Genomic DNA, 16307 nt, shown 5'->3' with positions numbered 1-16307 from the left:
CTCTTCATCTCCATCGCCCGCCTGAGACAACCATGGGCACTGAAATGAAGCCGAGAAGCCAAAATCTGGTCTTGGCGACAATGATGCAAATCCAAAATTGTTCCAGCTTCCCGGCTAGTGGAAAAAGCCTGACAGGCAGGGTATATCTCCAGTGACCTGAGAGGGACAGAACTGGCTTACGGCACTCCATCTTTTGTCCTCTTGTTTCTGATCAAACTTTTCCCTCTTGGATGTGTTGTTGTAGTTGTGTTTTGCCTTGTCTTGAAATCCATGGCTACAGAGGTTTTCTCAATCCCATTCCCTCAAGGTTTACAGGCCAATTTATATGGAAGTCTTTGAAGTCCTCTGTACTTTTTTTTTTTGTGGGCTTCAAGTGTGGAGTATACCTAAAAGAAAGAATAAATCTTGGAATCACTTAAATATCTCTCTTGAACCTGGCTCCCCGCCACCTCTATGGTGGTGACCTTCTGAGATACAAGCATAGCTTGAATGTACAATAAACCTGTGCTGTGAAGAAGTGGAGCCTTTTTTAATCTGATCTAAATATATAGTCGTTCCAGCTGTTGAAGAGGGTTATTAATTACTGTTTGGACATACAGACCTTTATTCTTTACATTTGTGTCCAGCTGGCATTAAATTATTAATCATATTTTGGATCTAATCAGCTAAAAAGACAAGTGAAATATCTTTATGACATCAGTGAGGGAATAACAGAACATTGCTGTCTGAAAATGTAATCAGTGTAGCACGGATATGTCTAATTCTTCTGAGCCTGGTCCAGCTTCTGATTCTCTGCATGGAGTGTCATAAACTGGATCTGAACTGACAGAAAACAACATGAGATGTCATTGAACCTGCCTCTTCTTCTTGGAGTTTGGCAGACACATACCTTGTGTAGGACCGTGCTCATACATGGTAAATGCTGTTCTGTGCAGAGTGTTGCTGTGCTTCAGGGTCATCTCTTCATTTCAGTATCTTTTCTTGGGGAGGAGAAAACCAAACGAAATAAAACAATGTGGGAATAAATCCCCACAAAGATGCAAAGCTGGAATTTGATTGCTAGATCCAGGATGTTAAGAAAATTCTTCATTTGACTTCTCATTGCCTTCACGTGTATCAGCTTAGGTACATCAGATCCATGAAGTGGTAACCTTAAAAGCGATCTTGTTGCTATCCTTTCTTGTCCTAGATCAAAACCATGACCCAGAGTGTGGTTTAGAGGAAGAACTGGGTATGAAATCAGAGCATAGGAGGTGGGAGGCTCTTTTAGGTTACTTGATTAGGGATTTTTGAGCTCTGAAGAAATGCTGAGGTCTCTTTCTAGCCTAAATTGATGCAGAGCTGGTGAGCTGGCAGTTGTGTCTCAATAATTCAAGTAGAATTCTTGCTGTTGGCAGGCTTGGCTTTTGAACAACTTTGTTACTGGACAAGGCAGCTTTTAGTAGCTCAATTTCTTAACACGTAAAAGGGTCATGATATATAACTAACAGTAGAAGGGATTGTGATATTTTACTAGCTGAGAGTTTGAAGTCCCTGGATGAAATAAGGTCTGTGATTATGGGATAATCTTCTGTGAAGCTTCTTGGGTCAGTCAAGGGCCTGACTTTCAGTTCACATGTATGAATTTTATTCTACTCCCTTTCATAGCATTACTCCCAGTTCACACCAGTGCCAGGAGAATACAACTGCAGCCATAGACTAGCAATAACTCCAGACTTCTAAGTAGGGAGCTGTACAATTACCAGGGCTGAATTTAATTACAAGCTCTCAATAAAATGGCTTTTGACAGAATGTACAACTCAATAAATTCACCAGATTTCATCACATGCAGATTAAGTAATATTAAACAGGCAGATGTGTTTATAGTGATCAAGCTGCTTTTTAAGGTTTTGGGTAGGGGAAATCTGCCTGCTAACAGTTAAACTTAAATGTTAAGGATTTTCACCTTATAAACTCCTCTTAAACAATAGGTACAGTTAATGCTAGTAGGAGCAGGAAATAATGTGTAAAACTGCAGTTTATAATAGCAACCCTGCATATATGGTTTTATTACATACACAGTTTTTGTAACATCTGACCCTAATTCACGTTTATATTGTCCCTATCAAATAGTTTTTCTTTTTCCTAGTAATGGAGTGCATTAGCTGAAGACCAAGAAAAGTTTCATGCATGCTTTAGATGACACATAATTAAACCAGTTGGAAAAAAGAACCTTTATAGAGGAAAGCTGGAACCAGGAGTTATTAATAGAAACTCCAGGAAGAGGTTGATAGCAAGCCAAGGCCTGCTGAAATGAGGCAGGATGCAAAAAAAGAAAAAAATTGAACATACCACAATACCAGGAAGCTATAAACCTCATTAATCCCCACCCATGAGGACATCCATCCAAAAAAATCAAGTTGTGTTTTCAAGGCAAAGCTAATAGCTGAATTCAGCTGTCCCACTGAAGTAATAATTTCTCTTGAGTTTAGTGAGGGGTCAAAAATATAAAGGCATGGGTCTTAAAGGGCATTTTTTTTTAAGAGCTTCAAAGTGCCAGTGAGAGATTATATGGGATTTTTTATGGCTTCAGTCTCAAAGCATCCTGCAGGCTGTTGGTTAAATTCCCCAGTCTTCTGTGTGATCCCTCATGCCCATGCAGGATACCTACCTCGGTTCTCAAACTGGGCACTGTGACAGCCACAGAAATCCCTCTGCTTCAGAAAAGCTCTTAAGGACCAGAAAGCCAGAGCTGTATCCGAGTTTGTAAGAGGAAGCCAAGATGATCTTTAAGGTCCTTTCCAACTCATACCATTCTGTGTGATGCAACTGTTTAAAGCTGAGATCACAGAATCACAGAATGTTAGGGATTGGAAGGGACCTTGAAAGATCATCTAGTCCAATCCCCCAAGAGATCCCCCCAAAGAGCACTCAAGCAAGGTACATAACTGGTAGGTTTTTACTTTTCTTCTTCTCACTATCCTTTTTTAAAGCAAAGGTTATTGGGATGTACAGAAATAAAGCAGAGCAGATTGGGTACCATTTTCAGCGTGCTCTGCAGATAGGGGGTCAGGATGGTTTGAAAGTAAGTGAGCAGATAGAGCAGCTGAAGGAAGAACAAAGGTTTGCTTAAATAACAACCTTAATACATGCCCTCCTCAGTGATGTGCTTAATAAACGCTAGTGCTGTCGCTTCTCCTACCCTACTTGGATTTTTCTTGCTTGTGTTAAAACAATACTGCTTTATCTTCCCTCATACTTGGAAAATTCTCTTTAAATCAATTCCTCTGAGTTTTTGCTTTTCCCTTCACATCGAGTGCCTGGTGCACTGGTGGTTGTTATCTCTCTCCTGCAGCATTCAACCATTTCGGCTCATGGGATGTGTAACATTTCGGTGTGTCTGAAGGCCAGCTCGGGTGTATCAAAGCCACACAGAGAAGCTAACAGTGGTTAGGTGGTGTTGTCTCACTTCAGCTTATTGTCTGCCTTTAATCTTGAGCTGATTAATTTGTCCAAGGAGGAGTGAAGGATCATGAGCAGAAAACCAGCCAGGAGTGATGGGTGGCTACTTGGTAAATTCTTGGAAGCAGGAGCAGATGCATCTTGTAAGCAACTTGAAACTGTATGGAATGATGGGAGAGCAAAGCCAGGCACGTCGGAGAGGTAATTCAGTCCTAGTGATCGTGGCTGGAACAATCATGGTGTGTTGGGTATGCAGGTGCTCAAATCCCACTGCCTTCCAAAATGAGGTGAACACTCGGTTTGCCTGGGAAAACGATAAACAGACTATCCAGTAATTTTGAAATCTTGTCAGTATCTTACCCAGGGAAAAAAAGCAGATGATTTGTAAAATATTAAATCCTTTTTTTCTATTTTGTTTTGTTTTGTTTTTTTAAAGCAGTTACTTTGCTGATATAAACTAGCTTGCTTCCTTGTAAGCCATAGGCTGTGGCATTTTGGACTCTGCGTCTCAGAAGGTCAAAAGATAAATCTACAGAATGTTTTCTGTTCATAGCTGAGAAGCCACTGTAATCCTGACCTTGGCTTTGCCATGTAACTTGCTGAGAGGGTATTTTAAATAAAGAGAAACATTAGGATTAGGCCTGAAATTCACTGTGATGCAGGGAGCCACTACAAGGACCACAAGCTATTTAATGCCTCCTTTGAAGGCTTCAGTACTGATGAAGTGATACTTAAATGATCTTTTCCTTTTCTCTTTTTTTCTTCCTTTTGTTTCTGTTTTTGGAGCAAGCTTTGAGCTTAGATTGAGCTGGCAACTTCCTTTTCAGACCTCAGCAGCTGACATCATTTGTACAGTAATAATCAACAACAGGAAGAAAACATCTGGGCTTGGAAGCAAGAAGAGATCAAGGCTGTAGTGGTCTAGAGAATAAAGGGGTGACAACAGTCTGTGTTGCAACAGTTTGTCTTGAGCGTGTCCTGCAGACATGAGGCCGCTCCAGCGGCTGCAGGAATTGAACATTCCCGCTTTCCGAGATGAAGGAATGAACGACGGGGCAGTAAGCTGTCGGCTTCCCTAGAGAGAAGTGGTTCAGTGAGGTCAGGACAGCACGCTGCTTTTCGCATGGGAAGCCTCCAGGGTCATCTCCACGGCTGGCTTTGCTGCATGCCCTGGTGGGTCAGAAGACCTTGTGTCCATGGTCCTGTGGCGGATCGTACCCAAGGGTCATCTTAGGAACCCAGGGCTGTGGGAACGCAGCGGACGGAGCTTTCATCAGCTGCTTTGTGCTGCTCTGAAGCACAGGGACTTTAAAGAAAAAGCTTTTTGTTTTACTGTGAGCTCTTGAGCTGTGCATGAGGACTGGAAGGAGAACTTCCTCTGAGCTGCATGTGGGTGATTCACATCCATACCAATAGGCAGAAGTAGTTGCAATACTCGGTTCTTTTAACAGCAGGTGAAGAATCCATCTCGTATCATCTCCTTTAAAGGATCTAGCTCATTCTTGTTTATTTGGGATCTAGCTATTATGTTTTTACTTCAAAAAAAAAACAAACCCCAGTAACAACAAAAATCATCCAAAAACCCCAACCCTCTCATGTAGGGATGTAGGCCATGATCATGCAATGTAGTTGGCCCCTTCCATTGTAACAAGGGATGGTAAAATTGAGGAGATGTTTGCAGTTGTGTCTGAATTACCTCTAGACTAGCACTTAGGGTTACATCCACCTTGCTCATGTCTTATGTGCAGCATCTACTGCTTCTGCAGCCTCACATATGGCAGCACAGCTTCCTTCCTGCTCCAGGATGCCATGGTATGTTCTACCATGTTACTCCTTCGCCAAGTCTCTTTGGACTGGTTCAGTCACAGGCTTTGGAAGGCTGTTGGCTTACCTTGCACATTCAGGCCACCTTCTTGCTGACTTCTTCCATGTGAATATAACAAAGTGGTTGATCAGTAATATTTGCCTGGCAGAGAGCTGCTATGGAAACAAACTACGTTCTGTTTTGATGGGGATGATGGGTCATTTGGCTATTGGTGAGCTCAAGGGAGCTGCTATGAGATGTGTCAGCAGCGCAGCTTCCATGTGAGGTATTCCTAATCCCCAGAGCTGACTTTCATGCACATATGCACCACTACCTCCATCCCTTATCCTTATTGTAACCAGCTGTGGTTTGACTTTGTCAAAGATTTGATAGAGCTCCCTTACCCCCTCTCCCACTCCTTCCACAAACTCCCATTAGTCATACTTGGGCAGCGCATGAAATAAGATGGTGATAAAGCTCTGATCCTAGACACCAGAGTCATTCCTAGGGGCTCCATGCTGGGCTGTGAAGACTCCACTCTGTTAACCCCTCGATGCCTCCAGGCTGAATTTCCTAATACCCATAAATCATGTATCATGGTAGGGTTGATAGAGCTCTTAGGGCACCTTTCGTCTTAAGTAGAGATGGATTTATTGCTGTGATGTGTTAGAGATTAAATAGACTGGTTTTGCTTTTTAATTAGTCAATGGGCTGAGGGTGACAGCTCTTGTGTTAAGGCACCGGCCGTTTGTGAAAACCTGGGGTTTTTCTCTGTATCCCATTGGTAATGCAGAGAGGATATTATTTTTCTCCTTGTTGTTCATACTACTTAAGCTAAAGATTAACTTTGGCAGAGTGACAAGGGACTACGTACTGGCCAAGAAACAATTCAGTCTGGAAGTTAGTGGAAGGTTTCTGAGCACTGGAGAGGAGGAGATCATGGAACAGAAATTGGATGATTTCTTTTAAAAACAGGACAGTTTATTGTCTGGTTAAATTTGTGTTCCTTTTCCCGAGGATGGTGATCCTTTGTCTAATGCCAGTCACCAGACAAATTTCAGAGCTTTCACTCATAGTGTGTGTTTCTCTGATGGGCAGGACGCTGCTATCTGAGTGGGCAAAGGCCACCAGCAGCTCCTGAACCCCTAAGCCACTGCTGACCAAAGCTGCAGCTGTACTACTGAGGTACCAGCGAAGAACCGTGCATCACATCCCTCCCTTTGCAGGCTGGCCTGATACTTCAAGGGACAAACACAAGCCTTCTGGAGAAGCCCAAATATTTTAACCGCTGTTTTGTGATCTGTCACATAGTCACCTTTGCAAAAGGGAGAGAGGGTGGGCAGAGCTTTGCTGGAAGGATGGTTGTTTTGGGTCATCCTCTCAGCTTTCACATCTCAAACCTTGCAGACATCATTAGGTGGCTGAAGCTCATGGGTTGTTCAGGAGAGCTGCGCCGCTTTTTGCAGCGGGTCGAGAGCTCCCGGTGTAAATCCAGTTCTTAAGGCAGTGTAAAACCAGTAAATCTAGGCTAACGTGGCTGCGTGGGGCTGAAGCAAAGCTTTGTACTTCACTGAGAGCAAGTAGGGCCCAAGGACTTTGTCTCTGATCCCAGTTGTGATTTAGAGCTAACTGCTGAGCTGATGGCAGACCAGATATTCGCCAGTAAAGTTAAAAATAACCTGCTTGAATTTCTCTGCTGATAATTGAAGCAACTTTTAATTTTTTTTTGGTGTGATCTAATGTAAAATCAAGCCAGGGCTCTCTCCTCCTCCCCAATGGTGCCTGCCCAGTTTGTGACCCCTGAAGTCCCACAGGCTTTTCCTACTCTCTCAGCTGCAGTTCAGTTTCTGAGATGCTGGCTGTGTCAATGTGTCTAGTGAAGATTTTAGAGATCATGTGCGTTCAAATAAAAATTTGAATGCTATTCAGATTACCAGGAGGAACACTAAACCTTCAGATCCAAGTCTCTTTTGTTACTCTCTGAGGTTCTTCTGCATCTGCAGCACTGGTGGAGGCTCCTGTAGCTGTCTGTGAACCCAGTTACTGCTGGACCTCGTGTTAAGCTAGAAGGAGGAGCAGACTGATGAGATGCCAGAAGCAAGCAGGACCATCTTGTTGAGCACCAGTCGTGTTTCTCCAGCTGTGACTGAGTGTTGGTCCTGCTTTTTCCAGTCCTCACTGGGATGCTGTCTCTGGAAGGTGCTCTCAGTTGGGTTGTGTAGCCCAAAGCAGCTACCATCCGTGCGTGGAGTTGTCACTGCACTCGTGCCAGCAGTGGTACATCTCTTTCCACTCTTTGGAGGCCTTTTCTAGCATCTGCAGAGGCACAAAGGCACTGCTGGAACATGAGGTGCTGAGTGCTGAAAGCTGCTCACAGGGGATCTTGCCTGTGTCATTGTTTGTTTGTCCCCAAACTGGGGAGCAGTCTTTACAGAGCTCTCTGCAGTGGTTTGTGTTTGCTGCCCTGGGAGCTTCATTTTCTCCATTCACAACCAATTGCAATAAACAGGCTGGAGTAATTGAACTATTTCCTTCAGCTTTGGCTCCGTAATCAGGTTCCTGGCTGCGTTCTCAGTCAGATGTGGGGCTTTAGAAACCAGGTCTTTCAAACTCTAATATTTTAAGGGGAAAGGGTTGTCTTGTTTTTGCAGCATGCTCTGCAAAGCATGCTTTCTATCTTGGACATCCAGGAAAGCTACTGCACCAGCCCTTTACCAGTGCTTTGGTTGTCTTTCCCAGTTGATCACGTGGTTCCTGAGCCAGGGACCAGTTTGCTGACTGCGTTTGACCAGTGGCGAGAATGGGCAGACAGCAAATCCTGCTGTGACTACTCTCTGCACGTGGATATCACCGAGTGGCATAAAGGTGTCCAGGAGGAGATGGAAGCTCTGGTTAAAGATCATGGTAAGTTCACTTACTGAAAGCTCAGGGAAGCCTTTCCCCTGCTTTATTTTTCAGGACTGTCTCCCCTATTTCTTAGGACTGGCTTGTGTGAAATATTTTACTCTTACATCTCAATAAGCCTATTCTGAGCCCTGATATTAACTTGGCCCATCCTGGGTTCTTGTGGAGGTTTGGTGTTGTGGAGGGCTCAGGGAGATGGTACACGCTGGTGTCACACTGTGTTAGGTGGGTGAGCAGTGATTTTGCAGAGGTGAACCTCTTGCTGCTGCCATGCAGAGGAGCACCTTTGTTAGTGGAGGTCCTTTGATTTTCCTTAGTGCAGGTAGGTGATAGATTTGGCCATTAAACTGTTGTAAACAAGAGAAGAATTGGATCCAGAAGGAACAATCCAGCACTGCTTGCTAAAAGTGGAGAAGAGCTGAATAAAATGACCTCATAGGTTTTTCCCCTCTTTAATTTCCTTGACGTTTCATCCTTAGGCTAAAGTAATTTTCCATCCTGTTTGTAGTTTAAAAAAAAACCCCAGCCTTTTGCATCCTAATGAGTGCTTTCCCACACGTGCTGGTGCTTTTACTGGTTCAGAAGGCAGGAGAGGGAAAGCTGACTTAGGAGCATTCCCTGTGTCTTGGTCAGTACGAGGACAGTGGGGGAGGACACGCTTACAGACACAGCTTTCCCATCGCTCTCACTGGAGGGAGTGGGGGATCAGGCAGCCAGACCCAGTCTCTGCTTTTGTGTGTTTTGCATTTTGCTTATTTTTTTACTCAACCTCCTACAGTGCTGAATCCACAGAATTATTCTTCTTTCAATGTGAAGTGGAAGCCTGGGGGTTTAGCTGTCCCCACGGCTGGAGTGCAGGCTCCTCCGTTCTCATCAGTTGGGTTAATAAATGCCACATGGCTGAGGAGATCCTGGCTTTACGCTCTGATCTGTTGAGGGAGTGTGTGTCTGTGTGCATCCACGTGTGCAGACACATTTCACAGCAGCTTAAAGTTATTTATTTGTCTGCCCATCCTTACTGCTTGCTGTGGGGCTGATTGAGGGGGACATCCTCTCTCTATGAGGAACGGTGTGTTTCATACCTGTAATTTGTATGTCAAAGATAATTCCTTTATTTATTTCTTTCTTTCTCCCAGGTGTGAACTCCTTCTTGGTTTACATGGCTTTCAAAGATCGCTTTCAGCTAACTGATTCTCAGGTAGGAAGGCTTAATTTAATGTTCACATGCTTCTGTCACTGCCAGCTGTGCATTGGTCTCATAAGGGTTTAATTTCAGTACACTTAGATCTGACATTCTCTTTTGGTTTCAATCTTTGTATGCATAACAGTACCTACGATTTGCAACAGTACCCAGGGCTCTGGTTTGAAGACTTTTTTTTTTTTTAATTAAAAAAAACCCAACAACAAACCCTGGGGAAAGCAATGGTAAAACCCTCATTTTGAGAGCTCTAAGGTTTTATTCCAGCTCTAAGGTTTTATTCCAGCTCCTTTGGTGTGGAAGCAGTGGCAGTTTTATAAATTACTGCTTTATGCCTGAGCACAGAGCAGAACACTCAGATCTCTGGCATAATATTTGATGTGTTTATAAGCTGAAACTGATCCTGGTCCAGAAGTGGGTTTCTGGCTTTAGCGTTAGAATCACTGGGAACCTTAAAAAGGAATTGCCGTCCCATTTGCTCTTCTGGTGGATACGTTTGGGTACATGTAATTGTTGAGATGGGCAGTTTATATTTCTAAATGTGGTGGGCAGAGAGGAATGCCTGGGAGTGGTTTGGAACGGCGTAGGAGGCAGTGGCGTGTGACAGTTATCTCTAATGACTCTGGGAAGCATTTTAATAAGTGACCATTGACAGAGCCGGCGTCACTTGTGGGTTATTCAACCTGAGCCCTCTCAAACTGGTTGCTGGAGTGGGAAATCACGCTGCTCCTGTCCCAGGCAGTGAGAGGGGTGGGTGCAGGTTCTCTGTGAAAATCAAATGTAAGGGTTTTTTTCATGCCAGGCACCGGTAAATGAAGAATTGAAACACGTACAATTCTGTTAGCTCCTTAAAATCACTCCAGATGCAGACCTGTGCAGCTGCTGTTTCTTCCTCCAGTGTGGTCAATATACCAAACCTGGCTTTTGTATAGTGCTGCTTTGCTATATCAGTAGCATCTGACTGTACAGATTGGGAAATGCAGTTATAGGCAGGAAAATGGATCATATCTATCCAGCAAACCACATCTTATCTTTCTTAATACTTCTCTTTCTCTTTTCCATTCTGCAAAATTCTGTATGCTGAAGGAGTCTGGAGTGTATACTTTATCATAGGTGTGTCCCTGAGTGCACACTCGGGGTATATTGTAATGTGTGTTTTCTGTCTTCCAGATATACGAGGTCCTGAGTGTAATCCGGGATATTGGCGCGACAGCTCAAGTGCATGCTGAGAACGGTGACATCATTGCTGAGGTATGTTGTGTTTATTCTGTGGATTATTAACTTCAAAATACTGGGAGGGGTTTAAACTCTTTAATTCCTTCTTTGCAAACAGAAAATCACCAAGACTTTTAAAAGTGTGACATAGCTGTATCAAAGATGCAGGCAGAGCTGTGCATCAAATCTTAGCCCACTGATAAAGCAGGTTTTTGTGGCAACTTTCATTTTGGGGTGGATATCAGCCATCTCTGCCTTTCTCCCCAAAAGTGGAAGACTGTGTCTGGTTGTGACTCTCACTGTGTACAATAAAATGTTCTGTGGTAACTAAGACCAGGGGGAGTAGAAAAGGAGATAGCTTCATACAGGACCTGGGATGGTGATGTTTGGGTTCTGTTCATCCTTTAAACAGCAATAAAGAAGAAATGTTAATAACATATTTGGATTTAATCTGATCTCCAGCTCATTTTATACGTTCTATCTTAAGCATGCAAAACTGGGTGTTGCAGAGGATTTCTGCATTGTCTGGCTGGGAAAGAGCCCACCCGAGTCGTTGAGCCCAGTTGCTTGCAGTTGCAGGATGTTTTTTTCATGAGATACCATTTTGACACATCTTAGAGATTATTTTATAGATGCAAATGAGCAGTGAAAGTTGAGGGACTATGAACACAATGTGAAGCAAATCAAAATAAAAGGTTTCCCTGACCTCCTGTGAACAAATCAACAAGCTTTGGTTATTCTCAACAGGGGAGGTTGGACAGGACTCTGGTTGTAAGACCCTCATGTAAAGCCCTGTGTGATTATTAGCTAACACAGATGCCTAGGATCAAACTTGTGCTTCTTTCAAACAGCTGCATTTGCTGCAAGAAAAAATGCATGTTGCTTTAAATCTTTTTCCTGTTCTTTTTTCTCTGCCTTAGGAGCAGCAAAGGATCCTCGAGCTGGGGATCACAGGTCCTGAAGGGCACGTGTTGAGCAGACCTGAGGAGGTGAGGACTTTACTGCCTTGGCATTTTTTCCCCCAGTTTATAACATTTCTGCATTGCCATCAAGTACTTTGTGTTGGGATGAATGTGGCCAGAACCACGATTTCATCCTGACTATAAACATTATTGCTGCATGGGGTAAGGAAAGAGGCTGAGACACTTCTAGGGACTAACTAGTAACTAGTCACTTCTAGAGACTAACTGCTCTGGGTACTTAGGAGGAATGCAGGAGCCCCCTCAGCTTCTCTACTGGAGAAGGGGACATCTCCAGGGAGTAATTCATCCAGCCTAAGATTTGATTCACCCTCTGGAAGACCTCATCTCTTTCTGTTAATTATTGGAGATGGTCTATAAAGGCCCTGCTCACACATCAGATATCTGAAGTGAGGTGAGATGTGTTTGAACCACAGAACCCATGATAAGCACTCAAGACAGAGAACTCTGTTGGTACTTAGCACATCTTCAGTTCAGTCCTTTGATATCCCAAACTGGAATGCTGCATTAGGAGATGTGGAAGATGTTGAACCTGAAGCACAGGTAAGAGCACAGTCTACCTGAATCACCAATTCTTTGAGTCAGCTGCTGCACAGGAACATGTTAAGATGGAGTCCCTGAAGAATTACATGTTCTCATTGATGTTGTTGGTCTTTATGGAGCTAGACCCTGAAGTTCTTGTAGTTTCCCATCACTTTCAGTTGAGTTTTGCATGAATAAAGACTTCAGAATTTGGGTTTCTGTAGGCAGGATTCTGCCACTGACTTTGCTAGATCCCATCTCTTGGGCTTTTCTCTTGGTCCTTATTTTATCAAGACTTCCTCTGAATCAGCAGAAGTTTTTAATATATGCCCAAATCCTGCATTCTGTCTTGGGCACTTGCATAGCTTCCGTTACCATAATATTTGATCATTTGATGAACATTTTACTGATGGTGGATTTTTTACTCGGGGCACAGAAAGTTTGTACTGAAGAGCTAATTCTCAGATCTTAGCCCAGCACTTTAAAATAGTTAACCTCCATAGTTCCCCATTGATTTCTCTAGGGTCAAGCACTCCAATCCCTCTCATTCCCTCTAAGTCTTTAAAATAAATCTCAAGAGTAAGAAAGAACCTTAAAACTTTGCTTTTCAGGTTGGTTCCTATTGCATTCTTTGTTTTTTTCGCTGTCTCTATGCTGGACATCTCACCAGGACATTGTGGGTTTGAGAAGTCCATCTGTTATGTACAAGCAGTTCTTTTTGTTCCTCCAAGATATTGGGGCTTTGCTGACTGCCAGATGTGGCGGCTGGGAGCTGGGTGTGTGAGATCATCCACACGTGCCCCTCATGCTCCCTCTCTGTTTTCTCCCTTTAGTTCAGACAAGCAGCATCCAGAGACATTTCAGTAGGAGTATAAATCATTCAGCTGCTTCATGCAAAAAAGGGGAAAAAAAAAACCAAACCTTGACTTGGGCAGTATGTGAATCCTCACAGAATTTGTGTTTGGCTCTGGGAGCTGGGATTTTTTACTTCCTGAAAATTGGGAACAAACACTTGCACTGAGCTTTCCACCCACCCCTGCATTTTTTTTTTCTTACATATTTTTTGACTTGCATCAGGAGAGCGGGAACAGATGCTGACGTGACACTTAGGGCTTATCTATGGAGCACCCCTAAACTTATTGTTGACTTCAAAGGAAGGCTGCTCCTTACCTTAAAGGATCTGACCATCAAACTAGCCAAGTCTTGTCTGGCTACTTCCAAGCTCATCCTTAGCAGAGCAGGAGCTTTAAAGTGTGAACTGTGTGGTTCTCTGACTGGGTTGGTTTGTTACATCTGTGCAGAAATGTGTTGTTTCTCAGGATAGCATGGGAGGCTGCCTGAGGACATGTGGCTGCCTCAAATGAGGATCCGTAAAGCTTCTTCCCAGTGTCACTGGGCAGCCTCTGTGCAGCTGAACTCAGCTGTGCTGTCTACCCAGAGTGGAAGCATTTGGTCCAAAATTCTCCTCTTTGAAAGTCATAGGAAACAGAGCAGGAAACGATGTCATCTGGTTCCCTCCCTCCTTGTCTCCAACGCGGGAATAACTTTGTGTTTTTAAAAACATACAGCTCCCTTTCAGCTGGTTGATGATAAAGGCCAGATTCTGAGGGTGACAGCAGATCCGTAATTCCTGTTGCTGTCAGTAGCAGTGAATGTTTCTTGGTACCCCCCTGGGGTGCTGTTAACACTAGAACTGGCTTTTCACACTTACAGTGTGTAATGCCTGTCCTAAGAACTTTATGATGGTTGTCATTTTACTGAAGAGCTGCTTAATTCAGACCTCCATCTACAGTGAACCATCAGGAATTGTTGGACGAGTCTAAAATGTTTATTCCATCAAAACTCCCACTCAATTCAGTGAGACTTAGGTCTGAGTGAAGCATCCAGGGTCTGGCCACGTGTGTTTGTGTCGTATTTGGAGCTCTGAATTCCCAGGTTGAGCAGAAGGCATTGAATTAAGGCTTAAGTTTCACTGCTGACTCATGAGTTTAGCTTGATCACCTCAGTAACCTGAGTTGAGCTAAGGTGACAGTACTCAGCACGTTGTTCCAGCCAGCAAAGGGAGCCTTAATTAAGACACCACCATCCCAAGTCACCATCACCCATTACTTTCTGGAAAAGTCTCCCCCTCATAGCTCAGATCATTCTGTGATGACTTTTCAGAGCGATCCGTCAGTTTTTGTTTTTATTTTAGCCACAAAAACGCTGGAAGCACAAGCAGTCCAAGTGCTCCAGGAAATGTCTGTCTTTTTTTTTTTTCCAAGAGAACTGCTGTGCTAGGGCTTCTAGTGCATACTGGTAATTGCAAACATTCCCCTTTGGACCAGTCGTTGGGTTATTGTTGTGTCCCTGTCACCATAGTGTCTGGGCATAAGGTGTAAATTCAGCAGCCTTGTTTTCTTCCATGCAGAAAATAATTCTCCTCCTGTTAAACTGCTCTCCAGTTTAGCAGTTGCTCAAACACCTTTTGGTCAGAAGTCCAGAGATGCCTGGTGTGTTGTCCCTGCTTTGCAAGTGGGGAAACGAAGGCAGAGCATGGAAATGTGACTTCCAAGTGCTGCAGTGACAGAGCTGTGTGCAGCCCTGCTTTACATGGGCAGTTTGCAAACTGATGCCATTGCCTGGAATCATAGAATGCACTGGGTGGGAATGTACCTTAAAGTTCCACCCCCCCTGCCATCAGCAGGGACACCTTCCACTAGACCAGGTTGCTCAAAGCCTCATCCAACCTGGCCTTCAACACTTCCAGGGAGGAACAGCCACAGGTTCTCTGGCCAACCTGGGCCAGCGTCTGACCACCCTCACAGTGAAGAATTTCTTCCTAATATCTCATCTAAACTTCCCCTCTTCCAGTTTAAAGCCATCACCCCTTGTTCTATCACTCCCTGCCTTCATAAAAATTCCCTCTGCAGCCTTCCTGTTGCCCCTTCAGGTACTGGGAGGCCACTAGAAGGTCTCCCTGGAGCCTTCTCTTCTCCAGGCTGAACAGCCCCAACTTTCTCAGCCTGTCCTTGTAGGAGAGGTGCTCCAGCCCTTGGATCATTGTAGGAGAGGTGCTTCAGCCCTTGGAAGCATTGGCCTGTCTGAGTTCTCTCCCCATCTCTCAGGAGGGATAGATCTGCTTTTCTTGGCTCTTCTTTTCAGTCTCCATCTTCCCTGCGAGTGCTGCTGGCTGTGACATACTCGAGTCAAATGTCCTGGAATAAACACCCTTCCTCGCAGCCTTTTCCATTTGCATGGGGCAGCTGGGCCAGAAAATGTCCCCTTCTGTACATCACCCTGCTTGGGGAGGATTAGTCACAAGCCCTGGCGTGGTGACAGGCTGGAGCTTTAACCCTTTTGGCACTAAAGACCAACCTGCTGAGTCTAGGGAGGCTGGGTTCCTTTTAATAACCCTCAGTTGTTGTCCTGTTGGTTTTCTTGGAGCAGTCCAGCTGCAAACAGAGCAGTGGCTTTGTCAGTGTGAGCAGAGCTGTTCTGGGCACTGGGACATCAGTCTGGTCAATACACACTTTCCTAAGCTGATGGGTCCCTAATCTCAGGTATTTTGGTGGAGCCAGCAGCCAATGCATTCTGGTTCTGGGACTGATGATGGTTTACGGGGCTTAGCCAGCGAGAAGTCACTGTAGAGCAGATGTTCAAAAGTGCTGAGTGTGTGCCAATCCCACTGGAGTCCATGGGAGATGCTGGTAGCCTCTTACATTTGAGAATCAGGTGTCTCATTGCTCTGGGTTTCAGTTTCCTCTATTGTTTGCTTGTAAAACGTCCGTGGTATTGCAGGCTCAGTTCTCCATGGCATTAGGCACTATGAGCATTATCCTGCTGTTAAATCTGTCATCTGGGCTGCTTTGATGAGGATGTGTGATCCGTAAAATTCTGCAGCGTGATGATGTTCATTGTAAGGCTGTAGTTAAAAAGTGACCCTCAGTCTTGCTGAGGTTATCTCTCTACACATGCAAGAAGAAGTAGTTGATTTATGGGGTGGTTCACACTCTGTCAGATCCCAAGCCAGATACTGTAGCAGAGGGTACAATTTAGGAGGCTTGTTTGCAAACGTGGCTAACCAGAGTATGTGGCTGCAGCATCTCTCTTCCGCGTGGGCTGGAACATGAATAGTTTGGTTGTGTCGACATTTAGTTGCTTATTTTTGTCTAGGTTAAAGAAAGGGCTTAATCATTCTGACCTTAAGCACCTGGAGTGTTATTGTAGGACTTGTTCTGCTTGCAGAGAAACTTTGAAGTAG

At 44.3% G+C, this 16307-nt stretch overlaps 1 protein-coding gene across 1 annotated transcript in view; it reads left to right on the top strand.

Annotated features, from left to right (window-relative positions):
- Nucleotides 1-16307, top strand: part of LOC104518439 (dihydropyrimidinase-related protein 2) — a 39741-nt gene that overhangs the window by 12260 nt on the left and 11174 nt on the right. Inside the window, exons 3-6 of the mRNA XM_010166101.2 lie at nucleotides 7985-8149; nucleotides 9286-9347; nucleotides 10518-10598; nucleotides 11483-11551. Of these exons, the coding sequence (XP_010164403.1) occupies nucleotides 7985-8149; nucleotides 9286-9347; nucleotides 10518-10598; nucleotides 11483-11551 (377 nt within the window). The remainder of the gene's footprint in view (nucleotides 1-7984; nucleotides 8150-9285; nucleotides 9348-10517; nucleotides 10599-11482; nucleotides 11552-16307) is intronic.

The sequence above is a fragment of the Antrostomus carolinensis genome, unplaced genomic scaffold (assembly GCF_000700745.2).
Source record: "Antrostomus carolinensis isolate BGI_N321 unplaced genomic scaffold, ASM70074v2 scaffold37124, whole genome shotgun sequence".
Lineage (NCBI taxonomy): Eukaryota > Metazoa > Chordata > Aves > Caprimulgiformes > Caprimulgidae > Antrostomus > Antrostomus carolinensis.
The sequence above is the reverse complement of the archived record's forward strand: the minus strand, read 5'-3'. Positions and strand labels throughout refer to the sequence as shown.